We start from the raw sequence: 24,113 nt of genomic DNA, 5'->3' as shown, positions 1-24,113 counted from the left end.
TCGGTTTCTTCAAAGTCTAGCGAGAGCGCAGACTCGTTCAGCTGCGAAGGCCGAGAAGCCGCCACAGCAGGAGCAGAGAGCACCCTCGAGCCAGATCTTGGTGTCTAATCCCAGGCTCCGAGGGACCCAGGCTCCTTGGAGACACGGCCGATTTTAGGACGGGAGCAGAGAATATGCAAGATGAGCCTGATGCCTCTTGGGTACTTTTTTTAAAGACTCGATTCCATGCTGATGCTAGAGGTTTGGGGATGGAGGTGCTGCAGAAACTATAGGGAGACCTGGTTTGATAAAAGCCTTTCTTTTTAATAACACCAGTGCCTCGCTAAGAGGCCACAAGAAATAAACGAGTTCGCGGCAAGCACCGTGGAAATGCGGCCCCAGCCTTCCTTGACTGAGTAGCCTGCTCCCAGCGGGGTGGAGTGGAACGAAGCACAGCTCCTTGGCTTGCTTTTCCCTTTGAGTGTTGGCCAGAAAGGAAGAGCGAGCGGGAAAGGCGCTGGCAGGGAGCTGGGCTGGAGCGCTCACATCTTTTGAAGAAAGCCAGTACCCCCTCCGAGGACAAGCCTGCCACCGCCAGCCAGCGATGGGGCTGCTCCCCACACCTGCCTCCCCCCGCCCCCCAGCATGCGCTCTGTCTTCTGTAGCATCCACGGCCACCTCCATACCAGGGGGCGACCCGGCCTGAGACCAGAGGAGGCTCAGGGTCAGTCAGCAAACATTCCGCATCGCTCCCCAAGGCGCACTAAGGGACAAGGGTGTAAAGCTGAGGCCACGGCCCCCACGGAGGCCCTGCCTGGTGGGAGAAGGAGAAATATAAACTAACCAACACCCCCCAGGCTGATCCGTGCCACAGAGCCGGGCCCCGAGTGGTGAGGACTGAGGGCCTGAGCCAGCACAGAAGTCAGAAGTCGGACTGAAGGCAGCGTCTAAATTACTCCACACACCTTACAGTTCCCCTGCTTTTGTCCAAGTTCAACATGGCCATTTCCGCCCTCCGGGGCTCCTTCTTGGGTTGGACACAGTTGAGTCGGCTTATTTGGAGGCCCTGCTATATAATGATGTCCAACAAAGGCCTAGAATCGCAATCCAGGACTAAGACAGCAGGTGCCTCTCGCCCCGCATGCCTACCCTGGCCACACACTCCTTGGGGACATGAGGATGGACGTATGATCTTAGCCATGTGTCTGCAGCACCTGTTTCTGCCATGCCCACAGGCTCAATTTACACGTGTTAAGGGTGTGTTTGGTATGACTGCATGTCACAGAGATGCTTCCAAAGCCAAAGGCATGTGCTGGGGCGGTCAGAACATGCTTCAGGAAAGAGCATGGCTCAGGCACACAGCACATGCAGAGCACATTCCAGGCCATGGGCTGCCAGTACCGAGCTGCACGGCTGGGGGTCAGAGCGGAGTCTCCCTCCGAAGTCAGGAGGGCCCAGCCTGCAGAGCGTCTTGGGCACCACACTAAGGAACCTGGCTTTGACGTCGAGCGTCATAAAAGGCTTCAGGACCTCCAGCCTCTGACTTCAGGGGAGGTGGGGGATGACAATCTTACCCTCTAGAGACTATTAAATACAGAAAATGAGCAGGGTTGTGTCTGCCTCGGGGCACAGTGCATTCACAGTAACAGGGAACTTTCCATGGGAGGTGCCGGAAATCCACTGCCAGTCAACGACCAATCTCCGGTCGAGGCAGGGTGAGTGATGTGGCTTTTAAGTCAAGCATGTGAAGGTGCCTGACTGCCCTTCGCACGCAGGGGGTGCTTATGGGTGGTGGCCATTGCCGCTGCTGGGGGTAATGGGAGCCCCTGCCCCCTCCCCGCTCCAGGTGGGCACGGAGGCCACAGGGCTGAGTGACATGGCCAGGGGAGGCCCTTGGTCAGAAGTAGGTCTAGGAAAAAACTCGGGGGAACCCAGCAGTTAAAGGACAAAGCCTAGAGGAGGCTAAAAACAAGAATTAGAAACATATGAGGGGAAACAAGAGGGAGCCGGGCTCAGGAGCCAAAGGAAGCGAGAATTTCAAAGGAGAGTGAATCAGTGTCGAGATGAGTAAGACAGAGTGAAAGGCGGGCACTGAATGCGGGGGGAGGGGCAGGGGGCACCCATGACCTTGGCAAGAGCAGCTGCTACAAGCCTAGGGAGTGGAAGCTGCTTCCGGGGGAATGTGCCCACCCCTCCCCCGGGGAAGGCTGACGGGGCAGGGGTGAGCCGGGGTGGCTCTTCAGGGTGGGGGTGGGGGGCAGGGCTCGTGGTGCCAGCTGGGAACTAAAGCAAAGGGAAACGCGCTGAGCACCATCCACCTCTGCCGGTTTCATTCACGGCCGTTGGACATTTGATACCTGAGACCCGCATCAGGCAAGGGAAGCCTTGGGTTTGTGTTCTAATCCGTGCGCCTTTTCGGTTCCCTTTCCTGTCCTGTTTCCATGCGCTCGTTCTCGGGCACGGAAGCCAGGAATGGGGAATTCGCCGCGGCGCCCCGGGGCTGAGCTCAGCACGGCCATCTCGCTACCCGTCCTGCTCTGACAAGGCTCCCCGGGTCCAGGGCTGGCTTTTTTCAAGACATGAACTTGGAGTTTGGTCCCTAAAGACACTTTAAACTTCCAGTATCACCTTACATGTGTGTAGTCGATTTTAGTTTCCAACTTATTTTTATAGCCACTGCTTCACCTCGCGCCTACAACGGCCCCGGGGGAGGAGCGGCAGATGAGCTGATCCTCTTGTCACAGATCCAAACAAACAAAGCACACAAGGTCACGCGCAAACAAAGCACACAAGGTCACACGCTTCCCTGTTCAGCTCCTTTCAGTGAAGATGGCTTAAGTCTTCATTTTTGAAGGTCATACTATCCCATCAGGTATTTCAATCATAGGTGAGGGGGGGGGGGGAGAAGGGGAAGGAGAGGAGGAGGGGAGAGAGGAAGTGCATTGGCCTAAATCGGAGGGGCCCAGGTGACCAGCACTCCGTGGTGGGTGTAGCCCTACTGTCCACCAGGGTCGTGGTCCTAAGGCAGGGTGCTCCTCAGGGTGCTTGATAAAAAGGAAGGTGCCTGGACCTTCCCCAAAACCAATGAAATCAAACGCTCACAGAGCAGATGCCGGACCCTGTTATTCATAAAAGTCTCCGGGTGACTCTAACGTGCAGCCAGGCTGGGATGTACCGTACGTAGTAAGTCAACGATGTGGTGAAAACCAAATGATTAAGGGGGGCCTTCCTTCTGCACCACCATGTCACTCGGCCCCGCGGCCTCCCTGTCCACCGCCTGCCAGCTGAGCAGGTGCAAAGCGTCTCCAATCCACCGGCAAGTCCAATGGACTTCCCCTTCAGCCCGACCTCTGCTCACCACCGCGCCCTCGTCTTCCTGACTGTTACACCAGCCCCCCTGCCCTGTTCTCCTAGTTTCCACCCCACGCTGGAGCCTCTGCACGGCACTCAGAGCTCGGTTAACACGACTGCCACTCCCAGGCTGAAAGCCCTGCAGAGCCTTCTCCCTCTCGCCCAACCTCGCCAGCCCTGCAGACCTCTGCGCACTCCCTCCTTCTCCCCCTCTGTTCCAGCCTACACCTGCCGTTCCCTCTGCCTGGATGCTCTTGCCCAGATCTCTGCACGGGTGGCTCACGCGTCACTTCCTCCAGGCCACCGCCCGACATGACCTCCACAAGGAGACCTCTCCTGACTCCCTGCCTGCAAGCACCCACCCCACTCACACCTTCCTGCCGGCCTCAGTATTTTCCCTCGGACGCCTGTAATCCTGCCATTTATATTTGTCTCCATGCTGCCCTCTGGCCGTCGGGTGGACGCTCCGGCAGGGCAGAGAGGAGGCTGCAGCCTGAGAACAGGGCCCCGGGAACAATAGGCGCGCCCATCTGGCTGTGAGTGAGTGAGGGGCTCCCAGGGAGCGACCTGGTCACTGCCCTCCTGCCCTGAGAGCGCTGAGTGAGAGCCCAGCGCAGGTCACCAGGGCGGCCTGGAGTGCTGCCCGGCAGGGGTCAGGTAGGTCCACGGCTGGTTTGGGGGGTGGGGGCCGATCAGAACCATGGATCCTCGGGAGGTGAGTGAGTCAGGGCCCCCGGAAAGTGCTTTTCACACCAAGCCTAGTTTTCCTATGTGCTGTGGACGTGAAGCCCACCTGTGCAGGTCTCAGGGGACTGGGGTGAGAGCCTCATTTGAGGAAAACCGGAGGGGACGGGCCCCTATGGCAACCCCACCCAGAAGCCCAGGGGCAGTGGGTGGGGCTTCTGGTGGCCACGCAGACAGAAACCCTAAGAGCTGAGTGTTTCTGTGTGTATTATAAGGAGTGCCTTTCACTGCTATGAAGACTGGTGACTTGCACAGCAAATATTGCTACCCACTCATCGAAACGGTCGCAAAATTGGTTTATAGTTCATCTTTGTAAGAATAAAGATTTCACTTTATGAGGATAAAGTCAGCATTAAAATAAAGACAAAACGCGAACAAAAGACTATGGGTACGGTAAGTGTAATTTTACAACTTTAACCATCGAAACGTCAAAAAAAAAAAAAGGCAAAACAAAAACACCAACCTTTGCGGCGGCGCTCTGCACTGGGTTCCAGAAGTCTCCATTCAAAAGAGAGGCAGTGACGACTTCATAGGTTCCTCCCGGGTCCCCCACGGGGGCCAGTGGCATAGAAGGGGCTAAGCTGCTGCCCAAGGTCACTCCTGCAACAAAAAGAAAAGAGCCCAGTTCTTCACCTCCGTCAGGAAGAGCTGGGCATCAAAAGCTCGGGAGACAAAGACTCGATGAAAACATGGGGACGTTGGAGAAGCCTCGGGGACACCACCGTGTATTAAATCGTGGTAAGTGTTAAAGCTGATGACGTCTCTGTCACCCTAACCATAAAACTTTGTAACTTAAAGAAAACAAAGGCTAAAGCTTTTCCTCTAAGACCTACGGCCTGTGCCTGGTGATCATTGTCATCAAAGTAAATGATTCTGTCCTTCAACAAGCAACACACATGCACGGACAGGGCCTTTTAAAGTGACGAGTTAATGCCTTGCCTGAGATCAGCTCTCTCTGAAGAGTCCCCAGGCTTCAGCTATATCAAGTCGCACTCTGTCTCCTGAGGTCCCGATGAATCCGTGCGACTCAGTGCCAGCACCCTTGGCTCACAGGGTCTGGTTTTACATCCTTCGGTGAGTAAGCCCATAGACAAAATCAATCTGCCAGTTCAGACTGACTAGACTGGTTTATGAAAAAAAATTAAGTCGTTCAATAAATGATTATGGGATCGTGTTTCTCGGGGTCTGTCTGTCTAACCAGTTAATACACAGACACAGGCTCACTTTAGCCCAATTTCCATAAACAATTCTAATGGAAAGTATAACAGTTTTCCCTTCTGGAGAGTGGATCACTTTCTCGACAAATACAGTGATTTCTCCGGGCTCACTCGCCTATGAGGTCACGCTCCTGCTATTCGGCGTGACCACGGGGCATCCCTCAAGGTGAAGGACGGCAGCATCGCCCGCACGTGTTATTCCCATTTCTTCAGGCAGGACGCCGACGGCTCAGGCCTGAGTCATAATAGCGCAGTTTTAAGTTACTAAGGAGTTCGTATTTATGGGGCACAAGTGGTATTGAAATTTTAATCCTAGACATTTTACAGTCCCCCGAATACTTCTAAATCCACACCATTTTATCATTCTCGATGTGGAAGTCTGCGGTTACGGTCAGGTTACAGAAGGATCGCTCCTTGGGTAGTCACTGTCTGGCACGGCCTCTCTGGAAAATTCTCCAGCTGGTCACAAAGCACTTAAAACTGCAGGTGTTGAGAAGCAGGGGGATGGGGGGGGTGGGCGGTGGCAGAGGGGTGAGCGGGGCCCCTTCTTGCCTGGGGAGGAGAAGGAGAGGGATCATGAGCAGAGGTGAGCGAGGGGAGGGGGCATGTGGCGTCGGGGCTGGGATGAGCTGAATCTTCGAGGCTGAGGCTACATCCATCTGAGACAGGAGGAGGGCCCCAGCCTGGCACGCAGAAGGGGCGGGCCCCAGGGGTGGCCTCTGCGGACCTGGGTGGACAGGAGACTTCTGCACAGGAGAAGCCAGCCCTCTCCTCACCCCAGAGGGGCTGCGTGGGCATCTGGAACAAATGAGCCTCGCCCGTCGCTCGACCTTTTGCCCTTCTGCATGCTCCAGGCAGTGGGTGTTACTACAGGCAGGGGCTTGGGAGGAAGACACCCCCACACCAGCATCAGCACCAGCTATGCCCCGTGCCCCCCGTGGGTCCTCAGTCTGGCAGTTTGCGCACTTGCTCGTTTGTTTGCTGTTCGTTTGTTTGCTGTTCGTTCTACTGCTCACTCATTCAAGACCATTTTTAACGGCCTGCCTGGGGAGGGGACTGCAGACCTGACTTCGTCCACTCAGAACGCCCATTCTTTCCTCTTCAGGCCAGTGCTCCCATCCCCCCTGCCTGCCCTGCGGGGACTTCCTCCCTGGGGACTCAGCCCCGGCAGTGCTGTGCTGCCTCCTGACTCAGCCTTGCATTGGGACGGCGTCGCATGAACAAGCGAGACCATTTCAGAGAACAGCCAGCGCAGGGACTGTCAGCACTATGCTTGTAACTTTCCCGTAAACTGACACAGAGTTAAAATAGAGAGTGAGCGGAAGTAGGTGATAGTGGAGTGGCAGGGAAGCTACCCGGGCGGGGGGCCAGGGAAGGCCTTTGTTTGCGGGGCAGGGGGTGTGCACATATGCGAAGACTTGATGAGGAGCACCCTCTGGCCCCACGCGAGTGGGCCCGGGAAGAAGGCATCTGCAGAGGCGCAGCGAGGGCTGCCCTTTGTCACAGCTCGAGGGGGAGCTCAAGGAGGCCCCAGGCGGACAGCGCACTGAAGCCCGAGGACGCCAGTCTGAGGCTCCCTCAGCATCGTCCCCCAAGCTGCGCCGGGCCTCGCGCCTCTTGCTCAGGACCCTTGGTGAGGTTCCCGTGTTGGAAGTCACTGGAACAAGGTGACTTCTGACCCCGCTGTACATCCCCTGCTAAGCCTGACTGCGGAGTGTGATTAAGCAAACGTCTTAAAAGAGAGCCGCGGTGGTACGTGACCTGGATCAAGGGGGCTTTGAAATACCAGCTATTAGGGAGCAAACACTGGAGATCCGTTTGAACCTTCCCCTCCATCACTGAAACACATGCCACGTGCCAAGAGTGATCACGGCCATTATTTTAATCTTTTGAAAAGTCAGGTAAAACCGTTAAAGGGATCACAAGCATTTTAAAATCTCCTCTCAGTAAACAAACCAGTCTGACTGTAAGCTACTCCCAGAAGCTCTGATACAAGTGAATCGTTAAACTGACTAATCATAAATCCAGTTGCCCAAGTGCCCCTTAAATGGGACGGAAAAGGAATTCCCAGGCTGGATCCTTTATCTTTCCCTGATCCCACCCCCGCGGGGAGGGCAGGATGGCTTCTGTAGGACTTTCAGCCACAATGCGCAAAGACCCCCAAGATTCTCTCTCAGTCTCAGATGCTTGGAGCAAAGGTCTTTGCAAGTGAACCATTCTGTTGAGAAGCTGTGTGTATGTCTCAGAAGGAGTCGGTACCAGAAACCCCCGCCTCCCGGCCAACCACTGAGGCGCCTCTGCCCACAGGGGCGCTGAGAAAGGCAGCAGCTCCACACCCTTGACTTTGTAGAAGCTGGCGAGGCCTTCAAGGGGCCTCCTGTCTGATCATCAGGCTGCAACCAAACACGCTCAGTCCTCGGGAACTTTTTCCTCCAAGATGCTTAGTCACAGAGAAGGACACAGTTATTTACTCTCATGAAGGCAAAAGGTTCCAGCCCTCTTCACCTACATATTCCAGCATTTTAATCCAAAACAAGTCCTCTTGGAAGGGACGTTTTTCTTCCCAGAGGCTTTATTTCCAAATATTCCAAGGAGAATAGACGGTGCCAGCACTTGTAGGAGGTTATGCAATCTTTCCAAGGAACTCGGTCACTGTGCTGTTTGCTGAGTGTGGTATTTGTCATCTGTGCCCTCAGGTAATGAAGCCATCGCTCAGCTCCTTCATCGGCTGCGCGACGGTCCCCCGGCACCATCCGTAGTCAGGAGGCTGCTTCTTGTGAGCGCTGCTTATGTATTTACTCACTGGTATTCCTTTTAGATGACGCAAATAAAAATTTTATTTGTGCAGCATGGATAGACAGAATAAATGATATACAGCTGCGAGATATCAGAATGTATTTTATGGAGGGGTCTTGTTGACAAACCATAAAAGCGGGTCATGAATGATGTGAACATTCATGTCGTAGAAACCCCGGGGGGAAAAATACGGGCTTATGAAGCAGTTTGCATACATTTTCGTTTCTCATGATATTTCGGCATCTACAACACTCAGTTGCCTAAATAAAAAATATATGTAGCTGATATCAGGGAGAAGCTCCCGGCTTGCTCTGATGTTGGGTAACCCGACACACTGTTGGACGTTTTGATAAAACGGCCAGTTGGCTTCAGTCTCAGGGTGGAAGGAAGCGTATTAGAGATTTTGGTTTCTCATGCAATTATCTTCTCCAACCATCAGCTCTGCTCCCTCTGCGACGTGTGTGTGCCGACTGCTCCGTCTCCGTGTCTGAGCTTGTCATCTTCAGCCCGATCACAGCCCGTCAAGCAGGAAGTCACAGCCAGGTCCTCAGGCAAGAATCTTGGCAGCAATGACTTTTAAGGTCTTGAAAAAGCCAGCAGTGAAGACACAGCCCAGAAGTGACTCCAGATCCGCCCCCCCCCCCCCCCAAGGTGAGTCACCCAGAGCCTGGCTGCCACCTAAATCCTGTCCCATCCCTGCTCTGGCCAAGCCTCCTGTGCCCGTCTTACTAAGGGAGACCCAGACGCCCCCCAACCCCAACACGCACCTGTGGGCTCCGAGGGGGTGAACAAGGAAGTTCTCGGAGCCACACCACCTGGCGGGTCTGAGGTGCTGTCCTCTACAAAACGGGAGCATGTTCTGTCCCCTCATGATCCTGATCAGGTTCAAGAAGCTCAGACACACCAATGCAGTCAAAGGCTTTTCAAAAAGCTTCATGTGGGAGATCCGTCCAGGATATCAGAATCCAAGTTGCCAGACTTCCACATGGTATTTGTCTTGCCAAACCACACTCATGGTGTGAAAATGCCAAGCACACACCCATCAGAAAATGCTGGGGTTCAGGTGCAGGTGGGAACCCAGTAAAGCCACCCAATGGGCCAACAGGGAAACAGATCACAAGACAGAACTTAAACCTCACACCTGGAGTCCTGCCTTGAAATAGAAATCATTCTCGGTACGTACATGAACCGAAGAGAGGAGAACCAAGCTGGGGCACCCAAAGCAGAATTAAGATAAAGAGTATTTTCAAAATCTAGCGTAGGGAGGGGTGTGTGAGGCAGCCATTAGGAGCTGCAAAAGAAGCTGGAAACTCACCAAGCGCTTTCCTTAGTCCTCACTACCTGGGAGCTACAGAAACTCTTAGAGGCCTGACTGAGCAGCCTCTTGTTTCAGGGAAATACGGTAGCAACGCTCCCTCGTAGACACAAATATTCCCGTGGTTCAGAGTCATTACCTACGGTCTTAGTCAAGTAACAAGGCTGCCCTTTCATCCTGTCTCTCCCTCGTTGGAAACGAGGGATGGGATTTTATAATGACACAGCTTAGGATGCTCCAAAGAATAATAATAAGAGTTAACATGAAAAGGGTAATTTTACAGTGGAAAAACCTGAAAAACACCGCTCCAACCAGATGGTCCAGGGCACCGTCAACAGTGGTAAGTTACGTTGTTGATATAAACCCTTCATCGGTTGTGATGAGCATGTGTACCTCTGTAATCTTACCCCCCAAACCCACAGCCCCAGTCTAACCTTGGGAAGTGCACTCTACCATAAACCTGGCCAGCCCTCCTGAAACATCATCACAAACAAGGAAAGTCTGAGAAAGTGTCAGCCAAGAGCAGCCTGAGGAGACGCACATGCAGACTGACCGTAATGGGGGGTCCTGGGTGGGACTGAGGGACAGGAGAAGGACCTGGGGTCAAAAATAAGGAAATCTGAATAAAGCATCAACCTCTGTTAAAAACATTAAGTCAGTAATGTTTCATTAATTGTAAGAACTGTACAATAAAACTGTAAGATGTGAGTAACAGGAGACATGGATTGGGAGGTGTATGGGAACTCTCTGTACTATCTTATCAATTTTTCTATAAATCTAAAGTAGTCCTGTAAAAGTCTGTAATAATAATTTAAAAAACTTAACCTGAGCCTTGCAAAAATAATGTTTTTTTGCAGCCATCCAGTATCGAAACACTCGGAGAGGGCGGGTTACCACCAAGTGCTCCCAGTATCCGCGAACTGGAGTCTTGGTCCTGCCTCTCCCTTCTAACATGGCTTTCTGTTCAGATGGAGAACAAGATGCAGTGACCACGGTCACGCAAAAAGCATCAAGTGATTCACGGACAAGATTTCCTAGAGTATAAACAGGCAGAGGTGTGTGAAACCAGTTGGTCCTTGGGCAGGTGGAAGTCTGCGCACCCCAGAGAACTCCAGATCACTTACAGAGAGATACCGATAAAAACTTCAGGTTTTCTCGAGTATTGGCTATAATGCTCTGGGATAGTAGCGGAGTGAAAAGGAGGACCTGTCGCTTGGTTGAGGAAGGAGACCTCCAGTGACTGTCACATAAATACTTTGTTAAAAGGGTGTGGAGACAGAAGCCTGAGCTTGCAGCCATCCACACAGTCAGGCTGCCTTACAGGAGGCAGCGCAAGGGAGGGAGACAGCCATGGCATTGAGTCAGAAGACGCATCCTGTGTCCGCCATGGGCTGTGCAGGGCGGGGCAAGGCAGGGTTACAGTTGTTCGTAAGGAGAAGAATCCAACAATGAACAAATAACCACTGCAAACCCACGTTTGCCCACCCCTGTGTGGGGGTGATCTCGGGCACATTCCTGCGTTCCCTGCTGCCACTCAGATCCTTCCTGTGTCCCGCCAGGTATGCCTCACTGTTCACTGCAGAGGGCTGGCAAGGGGACCAGGTGACCTCGCATAAGCCAAGTGTTTGTGGATGCCATTGAGCCTCATCTGTGTCATTACTGTCTTTTAAAAAAATCAGTCTTTGGAAAGAAATGCACCAAAACGCTCTTGCAGGTTTTCCTTGAGTGTTAAGGCTATGGATTCATTATGTTTTCCTTCATATCTGTATATATTTCTGATTTTTCTGCAATTGGTGCGTGTAACTTTTATGATGGATAAACTCTTACGATGGCTAAGAAACACACTTTAAAACAATCAACAATTAGATTCATGATGACAAATCAACTGACCGAATGTTCCTCCCCATCACCACAGGTGCGCAGCCGCGGGCAGGCTGGAGACCGGAGCTCCCATGGAAATGAAATAAATCGTGCCCTACAGAACAATGGCAATTTTGAAAAGATGTCTTATGTGCCATCTAAAAACTCAAAGAAAGCCAGCTTCCCATAAACGTTTCAAACGGACGCGCGCCCGAAGCACAAGTCAGCGCTCCTACAAAAAATAACGCCCTGCCCCCAGTGTTGCCACTGGTGGGGAGCAAAATAATTCACAATCATTTACAACATAAGCTTCTATTATTATAGCCCTTCGCTGGTCAGTGGAAGCCAACACAAGTCCCATTTTACAAATGGTGGGGCAGACCTAGATTTCCATGGGTCATTCCTAATGCTGCTCAATGGTCAGCGGCAGAAACGGAAGCGGAACCCAAGCCCTGTGCAGCTCAAATGCATTCCCTCACTTTGTCCTTCGTAACGGGGACAAAGACACGCTGTAGGAATTCACTTGTAGGACTTTGGGGGGCAGGGAGGTGGGGTCAGGATTTTTCAAAGTTTACTTTGCAAGAAATGATAGAAGGGGCGGGGGGAATGGAACCAATTACTAAGATCTAGCCCACAGGAGCAACGTTTAGAAGTTACAGCGAAAGGACAAGCATGGAAACTTGTTTATTCCATCCCCTACTGTAAATTCTTCAATGGAGTCCAACGCCATCAGCTGTGTCTCCCCTGGAACCCTGGCTCTGTCCCCAGGTGCTCTAACACGCTCTCAGTCACTTGGAGCATCACCAACTCCCTTCCGCTGCAATGCGCGTGCAGCTGGGAAGCCCTCGGCCATTCTGGGTTTCTTCCACGTCTCTGACCAGGTCTTGCCGCCCTCCACGCCTGCTTCTTTCTCTTCTCTGGCCAACATCCCTCCTGGGGAACTGGGACAGCCCCCGAGTCCTAACTCTTGGCCATCTTCCCTCTCTCTTACCGTTCCCCAGAGAACGCATAAATTTTTAAGCAGGTGTTGCCCAAATCACTATTTTCCAACGTGGCCTGTTCCCTCAAGTGCAATCTGTAATCTGTTATCTACTGGGTCTTGTTACCACCATCACCTCCGATTTGGCATGTTTGACAGTCAAAGGTCTCAGCCCCGCTTCAGAAAACTACACATTTTCCAGCCCACGTGTCTCGCCGAGGCCACCGCACCTCAAGGCGCACCTGGGCCCCTTCTTGGACACAGCCCTCTGTTTATCGCCCCGTCCACCCATCCAGTTGGGGGTTTTGTGCTCTGTGTTAGCTCTTTGGGTTTCTGAGAACTCCCCTACCTCTTCCCTAAATTCTTCTAGAATCCTCGCCATCGGAAGGGTCCCCCTCTCCCACCCCTACAGGACAGAAACACGTGGTTAGAGCAAAGCTCAAAGGCAGGGCTTTCCATCGAGAGAGCAAGAACGTAAAGGCTCCCAGGCGGCGGAGAGCTCCGTGGGTTTCCAGGCCAGAAAGGCAGTCAGTATGGCTGAAACGGAGGGAGGAAAGGGAAGGGGAGAGAGGGGGGTGCCCAGAAGTCCCGGGGGCAGACGGGGCCTGGATCACGGTGGGGCGTCCAAGGCCGAGTTCGGGTTTTATCTGAGTGCAATGGGAGGGCGCTCTAGAGTTGTTAAGCAGAACAAGCCTGGATCACATTGGAAGCCTTCCCCACCCGCGCATGGAAGGCTAGAGAAGAACGGATAAACGGGAACTCTTCGTAGGGTAAAATAGCACGCGGCGCATAGATTACATAATCAATACTGAGGGGAACACTAACTGAACTGCTGCTAGGCCCCTCCTTTGTGAGTTTAACTTGCTTAAACCTCAAAACAATGCTGTGATGTTTATCCCCATTGAATAAGTGGGGAAACTGAGGCACGGTAACATCAAGCCACTTGCCCGCAGTCAAACCAACCATGAAGCCAGGTGGCCGGCCCACCCAGCCAAGTCCTAGGATCCGTGCTCCAGACAAAATAAACAATCGTTCTGGCCAGGGAACACCTGGGATCAAACTGAAACTCCTCCCTGGGTCCTACAAGCTCTGGAGCCTCGCCACCTGACCGCTTCCTCTGGCCCGTTCCGTGGTGACCGCCCTGGCCAACCCTTGGGACCCCTCACTGTGCCCAGCTGTGCCCTATCTCACGCTCTTCTTCGCAGGAGGAGATTCTCCTCTCAGCCCTCTGCACGCTCCCCAACCCCACCCTTCATGTCTCCGCTCCAGCAGTAGCAGCTCAGAGACACCGCCCCAGTTCAATACCCTTCCTCTCAGCCCCAGTTTCGCTCCGGCTCCCTGTCCTGTGTTGCTCCTTTCACAGCCTTTATCAGGACCTGAACTTGGTTTACGTACTGATCCTTTGGTCTGTGGCCACCCCCACCCCCATTCTAAGGGGCATTGTCTGTCAAGTTCACTATTATAGCCTCGTGGGCAGACAAGTATTTAATTGTTACCAAGTGAAAAGTTTCCACAGCCTTGTGACGATAATGACATAGGGCAGGGGCTGGGGCCTGGTCCCCGTCTTGGCCGTTCTGACAGGTGATTGATTTTTAGCTCAGCCAGCAATGTGTGTTCCCCTGCAGGTCCCTGCACAAAACCAAACCCACTGAGTCTTATTTATAACCCAGGATTCTAATTTACTTATTTTTAATGAGAAAGAACTGGCAAGTCAACCAGAGTCCTCATCTAAGGCATTTGGCTCGTTATCCTCCCAGCAGGAAATCTTTTCTGAAAAGCCAAATTAAGATCAGAACAGGGAACTGAGGAGCCCATAATAGGAACTGCCATTGTGGAAGCCTGCTGTTTGCTTCTCTGCTCAAGAGTGCGCACCTGCAACGCAAGAGGGGGCGCTGAGTGCCAGTGAGGACGCACCGCGCCCCAAAGGCGCGTGGGCACAGGCCCGTGGTTGGAACGTGAGCACATGTTCAGGCCACTTGGGGAGCCCTCGGGGGCTCGCTCCCAAAGGCTGATTAACTCGGAACGGCCTTGATCCTTCGTGCCACCCTTTAGAACACGCCGTCTTCTTTATGAGGAAAAATGCACCGTGAGCTAAGTCAGGTAAGAGTTTGTAGGCCTGAAACCCCAGGTGCGCATACAAGGACACGGATTCAGAATTGCAAACACACCAGCAGCGCACTCTACGCCTCCTGCCGCTCTGCAGAGATGGCCCCTGTCCCCTTCTCCACCTGCTGGGCCTCCATCGGAGGGAGCCCCTGGCTTGGGTAGGACGGGGCGGTGACAGGGCAGGACTGGGACTTGGGATGAAGTGAGTACAGGGTCATTCACTAGGCAATGCTGACCTAAGTCCTAGTGACCAAGGCAAAGCTGGCTCTCTGAGGCAGGCGCGGATGTGATGATCTTCGTAACTTCTCACTTTCCAACTGTTGACTTTGCCCATTGGATTTGGAAGGCCCAAAAGGGAAACCTGATTTCAACAGTGAAATAGGATAACCGAAAACCATTATAACAGAGAAGTAGAGACCTGAGTTCAGAGACGTTGTCATTCTGTGTAATGTGACAAATATTTACCAGGCCTTCAGAACGACCTGAGAGCATTTGTAATAATTCCCGTTGGAAATACTTTCGTTCTCAGTGTTTGAAACTGAACATTGTGCTTCGCTGCCTTTAAATCCTTGTTTCATCTTACACAGATCAAGCCCCAGAAGGAAGGAGAAGAGTTCAGTTTAGGAGACTTGAAACAAGTTCCTCCATAATATCTAGCTTGATTCTGATCTGTTCCCACAGACACTAGAAGTGGCCACCAGGCATCTTATTGGGGCTGTGCCCTTGTGGCCTGAGTGTCATTGTCCTGGCTTAAAATTCACACTAACGACGCGTAACTGTTCTAAATGGACTTCGGGTTCTCTATAAATAGAATTAGCGCTACGCCATCCAAGTGCCACCGTGGTGAGTGAGAGGGTGGCAGCGCTGGGAGCTGGCTGAGTTTGCAGCTCAGCTGAATGAACAACAGAGAGGGGGTCTGAGTCTCCCACCCCTCTGCACTAAAGAACGCAGGAGGCAGGGGTGCGGGCGGGGGGAAAGGCAGGGCACCCCAGGTCTTTGCTGAATCTGAAAAGTGACTGTCTTCCTGTTGTTCGGCCATAAGGGGGCCCTGGCAGATTGACAACTCAGTAGCCAATCATCATAAAGCAAAAGCCCTACAAAATATCTGACCCTTTGTAAAGGAAAATACCATATTTCTTTGTTGTTTTAGTGTGTATTTATCAGTGAAGTCAAACTTTCTCATCTTTCATGAGATATTTTTATTTCTTAATTTGGAGATTACTTGTTCAAATCTATTGCCCGTCTTTAATCGTAATGTATTTATATGAAACCTCTGTGTAAACAATATTAAGCAGGCTTATGTCTAGAACAAACAAGCTACTGCTGAGTCAACCAGAATCCTCCTCTAAGCCTGGAGGCTGGCTTCGCAGTCCAGTGGGGGTTTCTCTCTGCTGATCAGAAGTGGGGTGCAGGTGGTGGAGACCATGGCCAAGAGCATTTCACGGTTCCATGCAATCAGGACACATTCCGGCTCTGCCTTCCATCACAGGTGGGACCTTTCTAGCACAAGCAATGGAGCACAGGGCACGTAACGCCTGGAACGGAGGGCGTGAAGGGCTGAGAGGATGACAGAAGAGGGCTTGGGGGAAGAAAGCCTTTGGCGGGACACTTGGTCCGTGACGGGCTCCGTGAGAAGCGGCCATTGCCGAGGGAAGAGAGGAGGGGAAGACACCGTTCCCGCACGTCTGTCTCCCGCCAGCTGCCACATTGTATGTTCTTTCCTTCTGTCAGACTTGACTCTGACTCGGAAGGACAGCACCCAGTACAGAGGGTGGAAAGGGCAGACGCCCTTCCAAGCAACCAGAGCTGAGCTGGAAAACTCGCTGCATTGGAGATGGTCTTGGGAGTCTTCAGGGGAGGGGTGCCAATTATACCTGGCTTCCTACAGGTAGCAGGGACGACTGGGCCATTCCTGGGCGGCAGGGGGACAGGCCGCGGAGAGTGGGAGGTGGCGGCACGGAGTCTTAGACCGGGTCTGCTTGCGTGACACGGATACAAGCAGCAAAGGGGGAAAGTGAGGAAATGGGTGTGCGTGAGGGGAAGAAAGGTATTAGTCCGACCGGAACTGCAGTTGATATGAACTGTTGGTCTTCTTTCATATGTGGTTCTTTTTATTATTTTTGATTGATTTACCCTTTTGCGTCTTTAACATAAATTGAAAGCAGAGTACAACTATTCCTTTTCACAGTTATTGGAAACACTGAAGACATTACAGGGATCTTTTATGTCATTTTAAGCATCTTTCATCTTTTAGTCAATGTCTAACAACACTCATGTATTTAAATTTTTTTGAACATTCTTACTTGTTTACATTAGGCTTTGTTCTAATAGAACATTAGTTTTTATTCTACGGGGAGAGGGGGGGTGGAACTGACTTTTCCTCCATTTCTGCCCCACGTGGACTTTCAAAATCCCAAAACCTTCCTCACTGAGGAGTTTTCCTGGACAACTGCTGTTTACGACAGGAAACAATAAACTGGGATCTGCGCAGAGCTGCCAGACCCAGCACACAAGACAATGACTTCCAGTTCCCCCAGAACTGCAGACAAACGCGGGGGAGGTGCGTCCGCATAAGGGTGTGCCGCGCACATCGGGGACGCGATCACGGAGGACCGTTCGGTGTTAATCTGAAATCCAGATCGGGGCAGGAGCCCTCCGTCGTATCTGGCAGCACCAGTCCCAGGCTTCCTTGAATACGTCACGGGCTGACAAAGCCAGAAAACAGTCCAATCAATTCGTAGGAACACGTTCTGGTTGGAAAATCTGAAGTTCACCTGAGAATGGTTGAAAAGTAATGATTGCCAATCCATTCAGAGTGTAGGACAATATTTTCTGGGGCACAGGATTTGAGACCAAAGAACCCAGTGACATTCTTTGAAGGCGGAAGACGAGATCTTAACCTCAGCTGAGAAGATACCTCAAGCGGATTCATTTCATCCCGCAGCTCATCTAACCCAACTGCTGGGAGACAATCTCTCCACACAATAAAGAGCTGCATTCAGGGGTCCACATGCCTCCATCCATCACCGAAGCATATGTCTGGCATGGACTGAAAGCCAAGAGCAGTCTAACAGATATTTCAGGACCAAATTTATATCTAACACATGGTTTATATACGGATGTAATACCTAGAGAGCTTTGCACTTCTCAAGTAATAAACCAGCTAAAATATAAATGATGTCTGCAGCAGACCACAATACCGAAATTATTTGCTTTTTAAACACGTTCAAGAAAGCTCAGTTTCTGAGGGGGCCGCGGCCAGAGACGCCTGTGTTCGCAGGCACTTGTTATAAAGGACAAGGATCCAGATACATTCACTCCAAGCTAAACATCTGCATAATTCCTCCTACAAGGAGGGAGCTCCCCTTGAAAGCTCCAGTGTTAGAACGAAATCCTCAAGGACGGTAACTCAGGCTTCCATAGACTTTGAAAGTTCTGAATATCCCTCCCATCAAGCAAAACTACTTGAAGATCAAACCTATGCCAAGGCATATACTGAGATGTTTGCCTACGCTACTCAAAAGTAGAAACAGCACACTGACAAGATAGGCTGGCCTGTTCTTCTAAATGGTTTCCCTAAAGACAAATTTCCAGATGAAACCCGAAAATTACTGAAAGATAAATATGTTGTCGTCAGTGTCAAAAGGCCACATATTTGGAGACTGCCCCCCCCCCCATCTTTTCCATAGCTGCTAGCCTGCAGACCCAGCATCGATCTGTATGTGCCAATGGGTTGGCCAACAAAACCCTTGTAAACATGTCAATACTCTCCCTGTTCCCAGGAAGAAGATGGAAAAATGCAAACAACTGCAAGAAAGCAGTGTTCACGACTGGCCCACGCTGTCATCCCCCTAACACGTCCCGTGTGTCCAAGAGATTCTTTTTCGTGAGAAGGGCTGGGTGGGGAGCAAAGAAACTGCCACATCCATTTTCTCTGGAAAAACACAATTGATGGTTTCTCACTTGAGAGGATGAGCACAAATTAGAGCCATGTGGAGAGAAACTCCTCCCAAAAGCACGAACAAACACACCCAGCACCCTCACCTCCAGGGAGGGGCCCTGAGCCCCCAGAGGCTCTCGGTGGCTTCAGGTGCTATCTACTCTCCCTCCCCCACCCCGGAGGCAAAGCTGGGTCTTTGGACTCACACCCAAGGAGTGGACTGTGAAAAGCACTCCGAGGGCACCGGGGGCCTCGGGGCCCTCCCTTCTGCCACTGCAACTTGGCCCTGTCCCTCGATTTCAGATAAAAGGTCACCGAGTCCTTACGGGATCTGCAGCCCTCCAGTCTCTCAGCACCCAACACACACCAGTGCCCTTCCGAGGGGTGGACCCCCCCAGCTAGCTGGCTGGCTGGGGCCATTCTTAGATGCAACTTTAGGTCAAGGCAGAGAACAAGTTATTCCCTCTTCGTTCCCTAACAAGCCTTTAATTAGGACAAAGTCTGTTTGGCATGACATGCCCGCCGCCTCCCCAGCCACTGGCTGATTGCCTTCTTTCCCAGGGGCCCGGGTCACTGGGGCAGGGACGTCCGCAGGCTCGCTTGTGCGGCTGGAACTTAACAACATTGCTTTGTTTCTCTTCCCTTTATCGTCACACTACTTGTGACAAGTGATGCTGGCTTTCTATTCAGCCCAGAAGTGTGAGTTCCTCTTTAAATAAATGTGTATACTGACTTTTAAAAATATATAAATTAATTAAGAAAAAGTACTATTTAAGTAAATAATAGCCCAGGTGACATGCACCTATAAGAACGTCAGGAGGTCCTCACACTGAATCGGACCGCTGAGACCACAGCTGGGCAACGTGGTTCTCTACTGAACTCCATAAGGAGCTCGATAAATAAGAAGCTCTCTCCTCCCCAGCCAGAGATGAGACCCTGCTTCAGGAAGGGAAACCAAGTAGGGTAGGAACCTGCATTCATAAAGCTCCCATGGGGGATTCCAATGCAGGCCATCTGGTCCACCCACCACCTCAGCGAGCCTGGCTTTTGAACCAGCAGTCTCTGACCACCCCCCTAAAACGGGAGCACAGAAGCTGCTCTGGCTGTGGGCACTGTCACAGCAGAACTCTGTGGGTGCCTCTGATCACAGCAGAACTCTCCCGCCTGCCCCAGACACCGTCCTTTCCTCCCTGGGACACTTAAACATCCCCTCCACACTGCGTGCAGCTACAGATTCACAAGGAATGGCCGCCCTCTCCCTGTCCTCCGAGGATGCAATACCCTAGGAGCAGAGGTGTCAGGGACGTGAACTCTGCCACCAATGCGCTCACAGCACCATGGGGTCGTTGTTGAGCCCACCCGCCGTTCCTGAGCACCTGCCACATGCAGCCCGTGGGGTGGAGCGTCGGTGGTCACAAGCCCAGCTCTGGAAGATCTCCCAGCATCAGAGAGGAGGACATGGTGTCAGACCCAGCGAACGGAGCACCTGGGGAGAATGTCTCCCACAGCCTGGAGGCAGGAAGGGGCGAGGTGGGAGGGCAGTCACAGGGTGGCGGGCCAAGGGACAGGACGGAGGCGTGCCGAGCGGGACTCAGGTCAGGGGAAGCAACATGTGGCAACAGGAGCCGCCTGATGCAACAAGGAGATGCCGGTCACATGAGCGCGGTGTTTCCATTTACTGTGCAGAGTATACAGCCTGTCTACTCCAGGCCCAAGTCAATGAGGGCCTCTGGTAGCTCCAGAAAGCAGGTAAGAGACCTGACTCCTGGCAGCCTGACCACTGCGGGGGGCAGCCAAAGGGAACAGGACCCAGGTCTAGCCTGGATCTGCTCGTGTTGTTTTTGGAGATTTCATAACGAACCCTCCAGAGCCCCTACAAATGGGGGAAACCCTTGTGTAACCTATCGACTGCTCTGCCACGAATGGCCACCCTTATTTTGGGAAAGGCCTTCCCCAGGGATAATGACCCTTCCCGAGTCAGCAGAACCAGGTCTCAACCCTGGCCAGGGGAGTCATGTTTACCCCAAACTCCACGTGCTTAAATGTAACGGCAAAGGAAGTCGGCCCCTTTAAGTTCGCAATGATGGAATTTACATAATTTTTATGCTGACAAAACACTTTTTTTTTTTTTAAAGGGAAGACGTCTGCATGTATTTACTTAGCTTATTTTTCCAGTGATACTTCACCCACGCCTCTGTCACTAGTTTGGGGTCTACTTTGGACAAGCCCTGCGACCTTCTCAGCGTTACCACCCTCGCCTGAAAAGCAATAGTGTTATGGGTTGTCCCCCTGGCTTCTTGGAGTCCCAAGACTGTGGTTCTGGGTGTCATTTTTATTAAAGTAAAAACCCCAGCACGTGTCCCGTAAGAATGCTGGCTTGTTTCATGCAATCAGCTACCACCCTCCACCCAGCCTCGGCTCACGAAGAACCAGCGGTCCTGTGTTCTGGGGACAGGGGCGGGAGGACAGAGAAGGGACCGCACGTGGTGTCCCGCTCGCAGCAGGTGCTCAGGAGCCCTGACGGAGGGGACGGGGGGCAGGTGGGCAACCACAGGACACAGTGAGTTCCCAGGTTCTGATCTATCTCTGAAGTCCCATAATTCTTTATATTCTGTATGTCTTTCTAGCAATTCTGTATGCAAATGACATTTAAATTTAACTAAAATTTACATCATTCATTTTTTAAGAGTTTTAATGGGAGATAAATCATGTTTAACACTGAGAATAAATGAGTTGGCTATTCAAAAACTGAACACTTTGAGCGAGCAGTCTTGGGGGGAAAAGGGTTCCTGACCATCTCTGCCTTCTAACCCACCCATTTGCCATAGGGGCGCCGTGGGACCTGCAGGCAAGACTTGGGGTAACCACTGCTAAGAAAATCTTTGTGGTTACAGGAATACTCCAGAAAGATATTCAAGCAATGAATTCTAAATCTACCATCGTTTTGTCTGGGAGTAGTAGCAAGTAAAACACAGAGGTGGAAGATTTGCACATATTTATATGAAAACTTGCCACAGTCTGGGAATTCATGGTCGTCCACAGAAAATCTGTCCCATGAGGCAGCTTATGTCAACCTTCACGAAACAGCAATTCACACGGAAAAGGAAAATATTTTTAAATTTAGAAAATGTTTTAAATTCTGTCTAAAGAATACTACACATCAAATACAGAGGGGACAGGGAGAGCCAAAAATTTACTAATAAGAAAATATATAGTTCTAAATGCATTTATTATTGATATCAAGAGATACAGATACAAATGAACTAAGCATTAAACTAGAAATAAATGAAAACAATGAAAATTTATAGAAATAAATTATAAAATAAAAGCATAAATTATTAACTTAGAACTCCTACATAACAGCAATAGATTTGATTAATAAATCCAAGACTTAGTTCTCAGACAGACCAAATACATATCCCAAGCTCGGATAAGTCCAAATAAGGAGAAAGATAAATTGTAAATAAAGAGAAATGGGTAAAATTAGAGATATAGAATTTCAATGACAAGCGAGTACTACACATTCTCTATACTAATACATCTGAGCACAGAGATGATATAGAAGACTTTCCAGGAAACAACGTGACTGAAATTCGCTCATGAGAAACAGCAACCCCGGTGGCGTGGAAGAACCTGACAAATCTGTGAGAGATTTATGTCTCATGGAGATGTTGGACGCAAATATGGTTAAGGGAGAGTTTTTAAAGCCCCCAAAGGAAGACTATTCTCACATTATTTTTACTATCCATGAAAACACAAAGACAGGACCAAGGACACTTCTGGGTTACACCTGGATGCTTGATGGCCCCATGTGAGCCCTTAAGAACCCCTTGCTTTGGGGCTGGGATTTGGCTTTGGGGCTGGGATTTGGCTTTGGGGCTGGGATTTGGCTTTGGGGCTTCCAGAGGTGGAGTCTATTAACCACCCCCCCTTGCTTCTGGGTTTGCCTACCTGACATGGCAGTGGAGTGTTAGCTGGGGAGACCCGAGCAGAGGCTGGAAGCGGGCTGAGCACTGGGGCTCATCTGTACCTGGGCCTTTTCCTCCCCATGAGAAAGTGCTGGGCTAGGCCTGCTGGAAGGATGGGAGGAACACGAGGGCAGGGCCCAGTCACCCCATCAACGGTCCATGGACCCACCAACGTAGCAGGAAGCCTCACCGAGACCAGGACCACCTGACACAGGTCCCTGACTCACAGATTCATAAACTAAAGAAATATCTCCTTGGACTTCCAGCCAAGATGGAGGTGCAGACAGACACGCTGCATCTCCCTCCACAACTAAGAAGGAATACAACTACCTCGAAACCAGAGACAACCAGAAGTTCCAGAAAATCAAGCAGCATGGAAGTCCAGCAAACAAAGATATAAAGAAGAAATACTCACCCAGGCAGGTAGGAGGGGTGGATCTGGGGCTGAGAGGACACGGTGTGGTGGTGGCAGTGGCAGTGGCAGGCCAGAGGAAAGCACAGTCACACATTTTTAAAAGTCAAGAGGTACACCTGGGGAGCACTCCCAGCTCCTCACCAGACCACGCAGCTCACCGTCCGAGCACCAGGAAAAATCAAGCCTCATTGCTTCTCACTGTGCAGACCACTGGGGGTTGGGGTGGAGGCAGAAACTGCCGGTCTCTCAGCAGAGTCCACTTGTTTAAAGGGCCCCCACGGGCCTAGAACCTCCACAGACCCACCCACTCTGGGAACGATGGCCAGGGCAACATCTAGAGAGATGCCAGTCCTACATAGAAGTGCCTGGAAAAGGGGCGAGGGCTGAGCAAATGGGATTGTTCCCTCTCAGACCCCTCCCCCACATACAGCACCACAACGTGGGGAAATGGGTCTCCTATAGTGATGAATCCCTAAGGTAGGAGTGACAGCTCTACCTAAGATGCAGAGGCAAACAAACACAGAAGCCTGTCAAGATGAGGAGAGAGAGAAGTATGGCCCAAAAAGGGGAACGGATCAAGGTTCCACTGGGAGAACTAAGCGACTAGGAGATAGACAACCTAACAGATGAGGAGATAGCCAACCTAACAGATGCAGAATTCAAAACACTGGTGATAAAGATGCTCACAGGCTTGTCAGATATGCTTAAGTATGGCAAATACATAAGAGAAGAATTGAAGGCTATGCTAAGTGAAACGAAGGAAAATCCACACAAAACCAATGGTGAGGGAAGGAAACTGGGGTTCAAATCAATGATTTGGAACATAAAGAAGACAAAAACAGTTAACCAGTACAGAATGAGGAAGCAAGAATTGAAAAAAATGAGGAGAGGCTTAGGAACCTCTGGGACAACTTTAAACGTGCCAACATCTGAATCATAGGGATGCCAGAAGGAGAAGAGGAAGAGCAAGAAATTGAAAGCTTATGTGAGAAAATAATGAAGGAAAACTTCCCAAATTTTTCGAAGGAAATAGACATAGAAGTCCAGGAAGCACAGAGAGTCCCAAACAAGCTAGACCCAAAGAGGATCACACCCAGACACATCATAATTAAAATGCCAAAGATTAAAGACAAAGAATCTTAAAAGCAGCAAAAGAAAAGCAGAGGTTACCTACCAAGGGGTGCCTATAAGACTCAGCTGATTTCTCAAAAGAAACTTTGCAGGCAAGAAGGGACTGGCAAGAAGTATTCAAGGTGATGAAAAGCAAGAACTTACAACCAAGATTACTCTATCCAGCAAAGCTATCATTTAGAATGGAAGGGCAGATAAAGTGCTTCCCAGACAAGGTAAAGCTAAAAGAATTCATCATCACCAAGCCATTATTATATGACATGTTAAAGGGACTTACTTAAGAGAAAGAAGATCAAAACTACAAACACTAAA

The 24,113-nt window shown here is 51.1% G+C and overlaps 1 protein-coding gene across 1 annotated transcript in view; it reads right to left on the bottom strand.

Moving 5' to 3' along the window:
- ADAM12 (ADAM metallopeptidase domain 12) overlaps window positions 1-6,089 on the bottom strand; it is a 229,599-nt gene extending 223,510 nt beyond the window's left edge. The window contains exons 1-2 of the mRNA XM_090279436.1: window positions 6,068-6,089; window positions 4,538-4,674 (exon numbers count right to left, since the gene is read on the bottom strand). Of these exons, the coding sequence (XP_090135562.1) occupies window positions 4,538-4,674; window positions 6,068-6,089 (159 nt within the window). The remainder of the gene's footprint in view (window positions 1-4,537; window positions 4,675-6,067) is intronic.
- Window positions 6,090-24,113: the final 18,024 nt, after the last annotated feature.

This window comes from Furipterus horrens, unplaced genomic scaffold (genome assembly GCF_987537825.1).
Source record: "Furipterus horrens unplaced genomic scaffold, mFurHor1.1.pri manual_scaffold_5, whole genome shotgun sequence".
NCBI classification, from domain to species: Eukaryota; Metazoa; Chordata; class Mammalia; order Chiroptera; family Furipteridae; genus Furipterus; species Furipterus horrens.
This window is presented reverse-complemented; position numbering and strand designations above follow the sequence as displayed.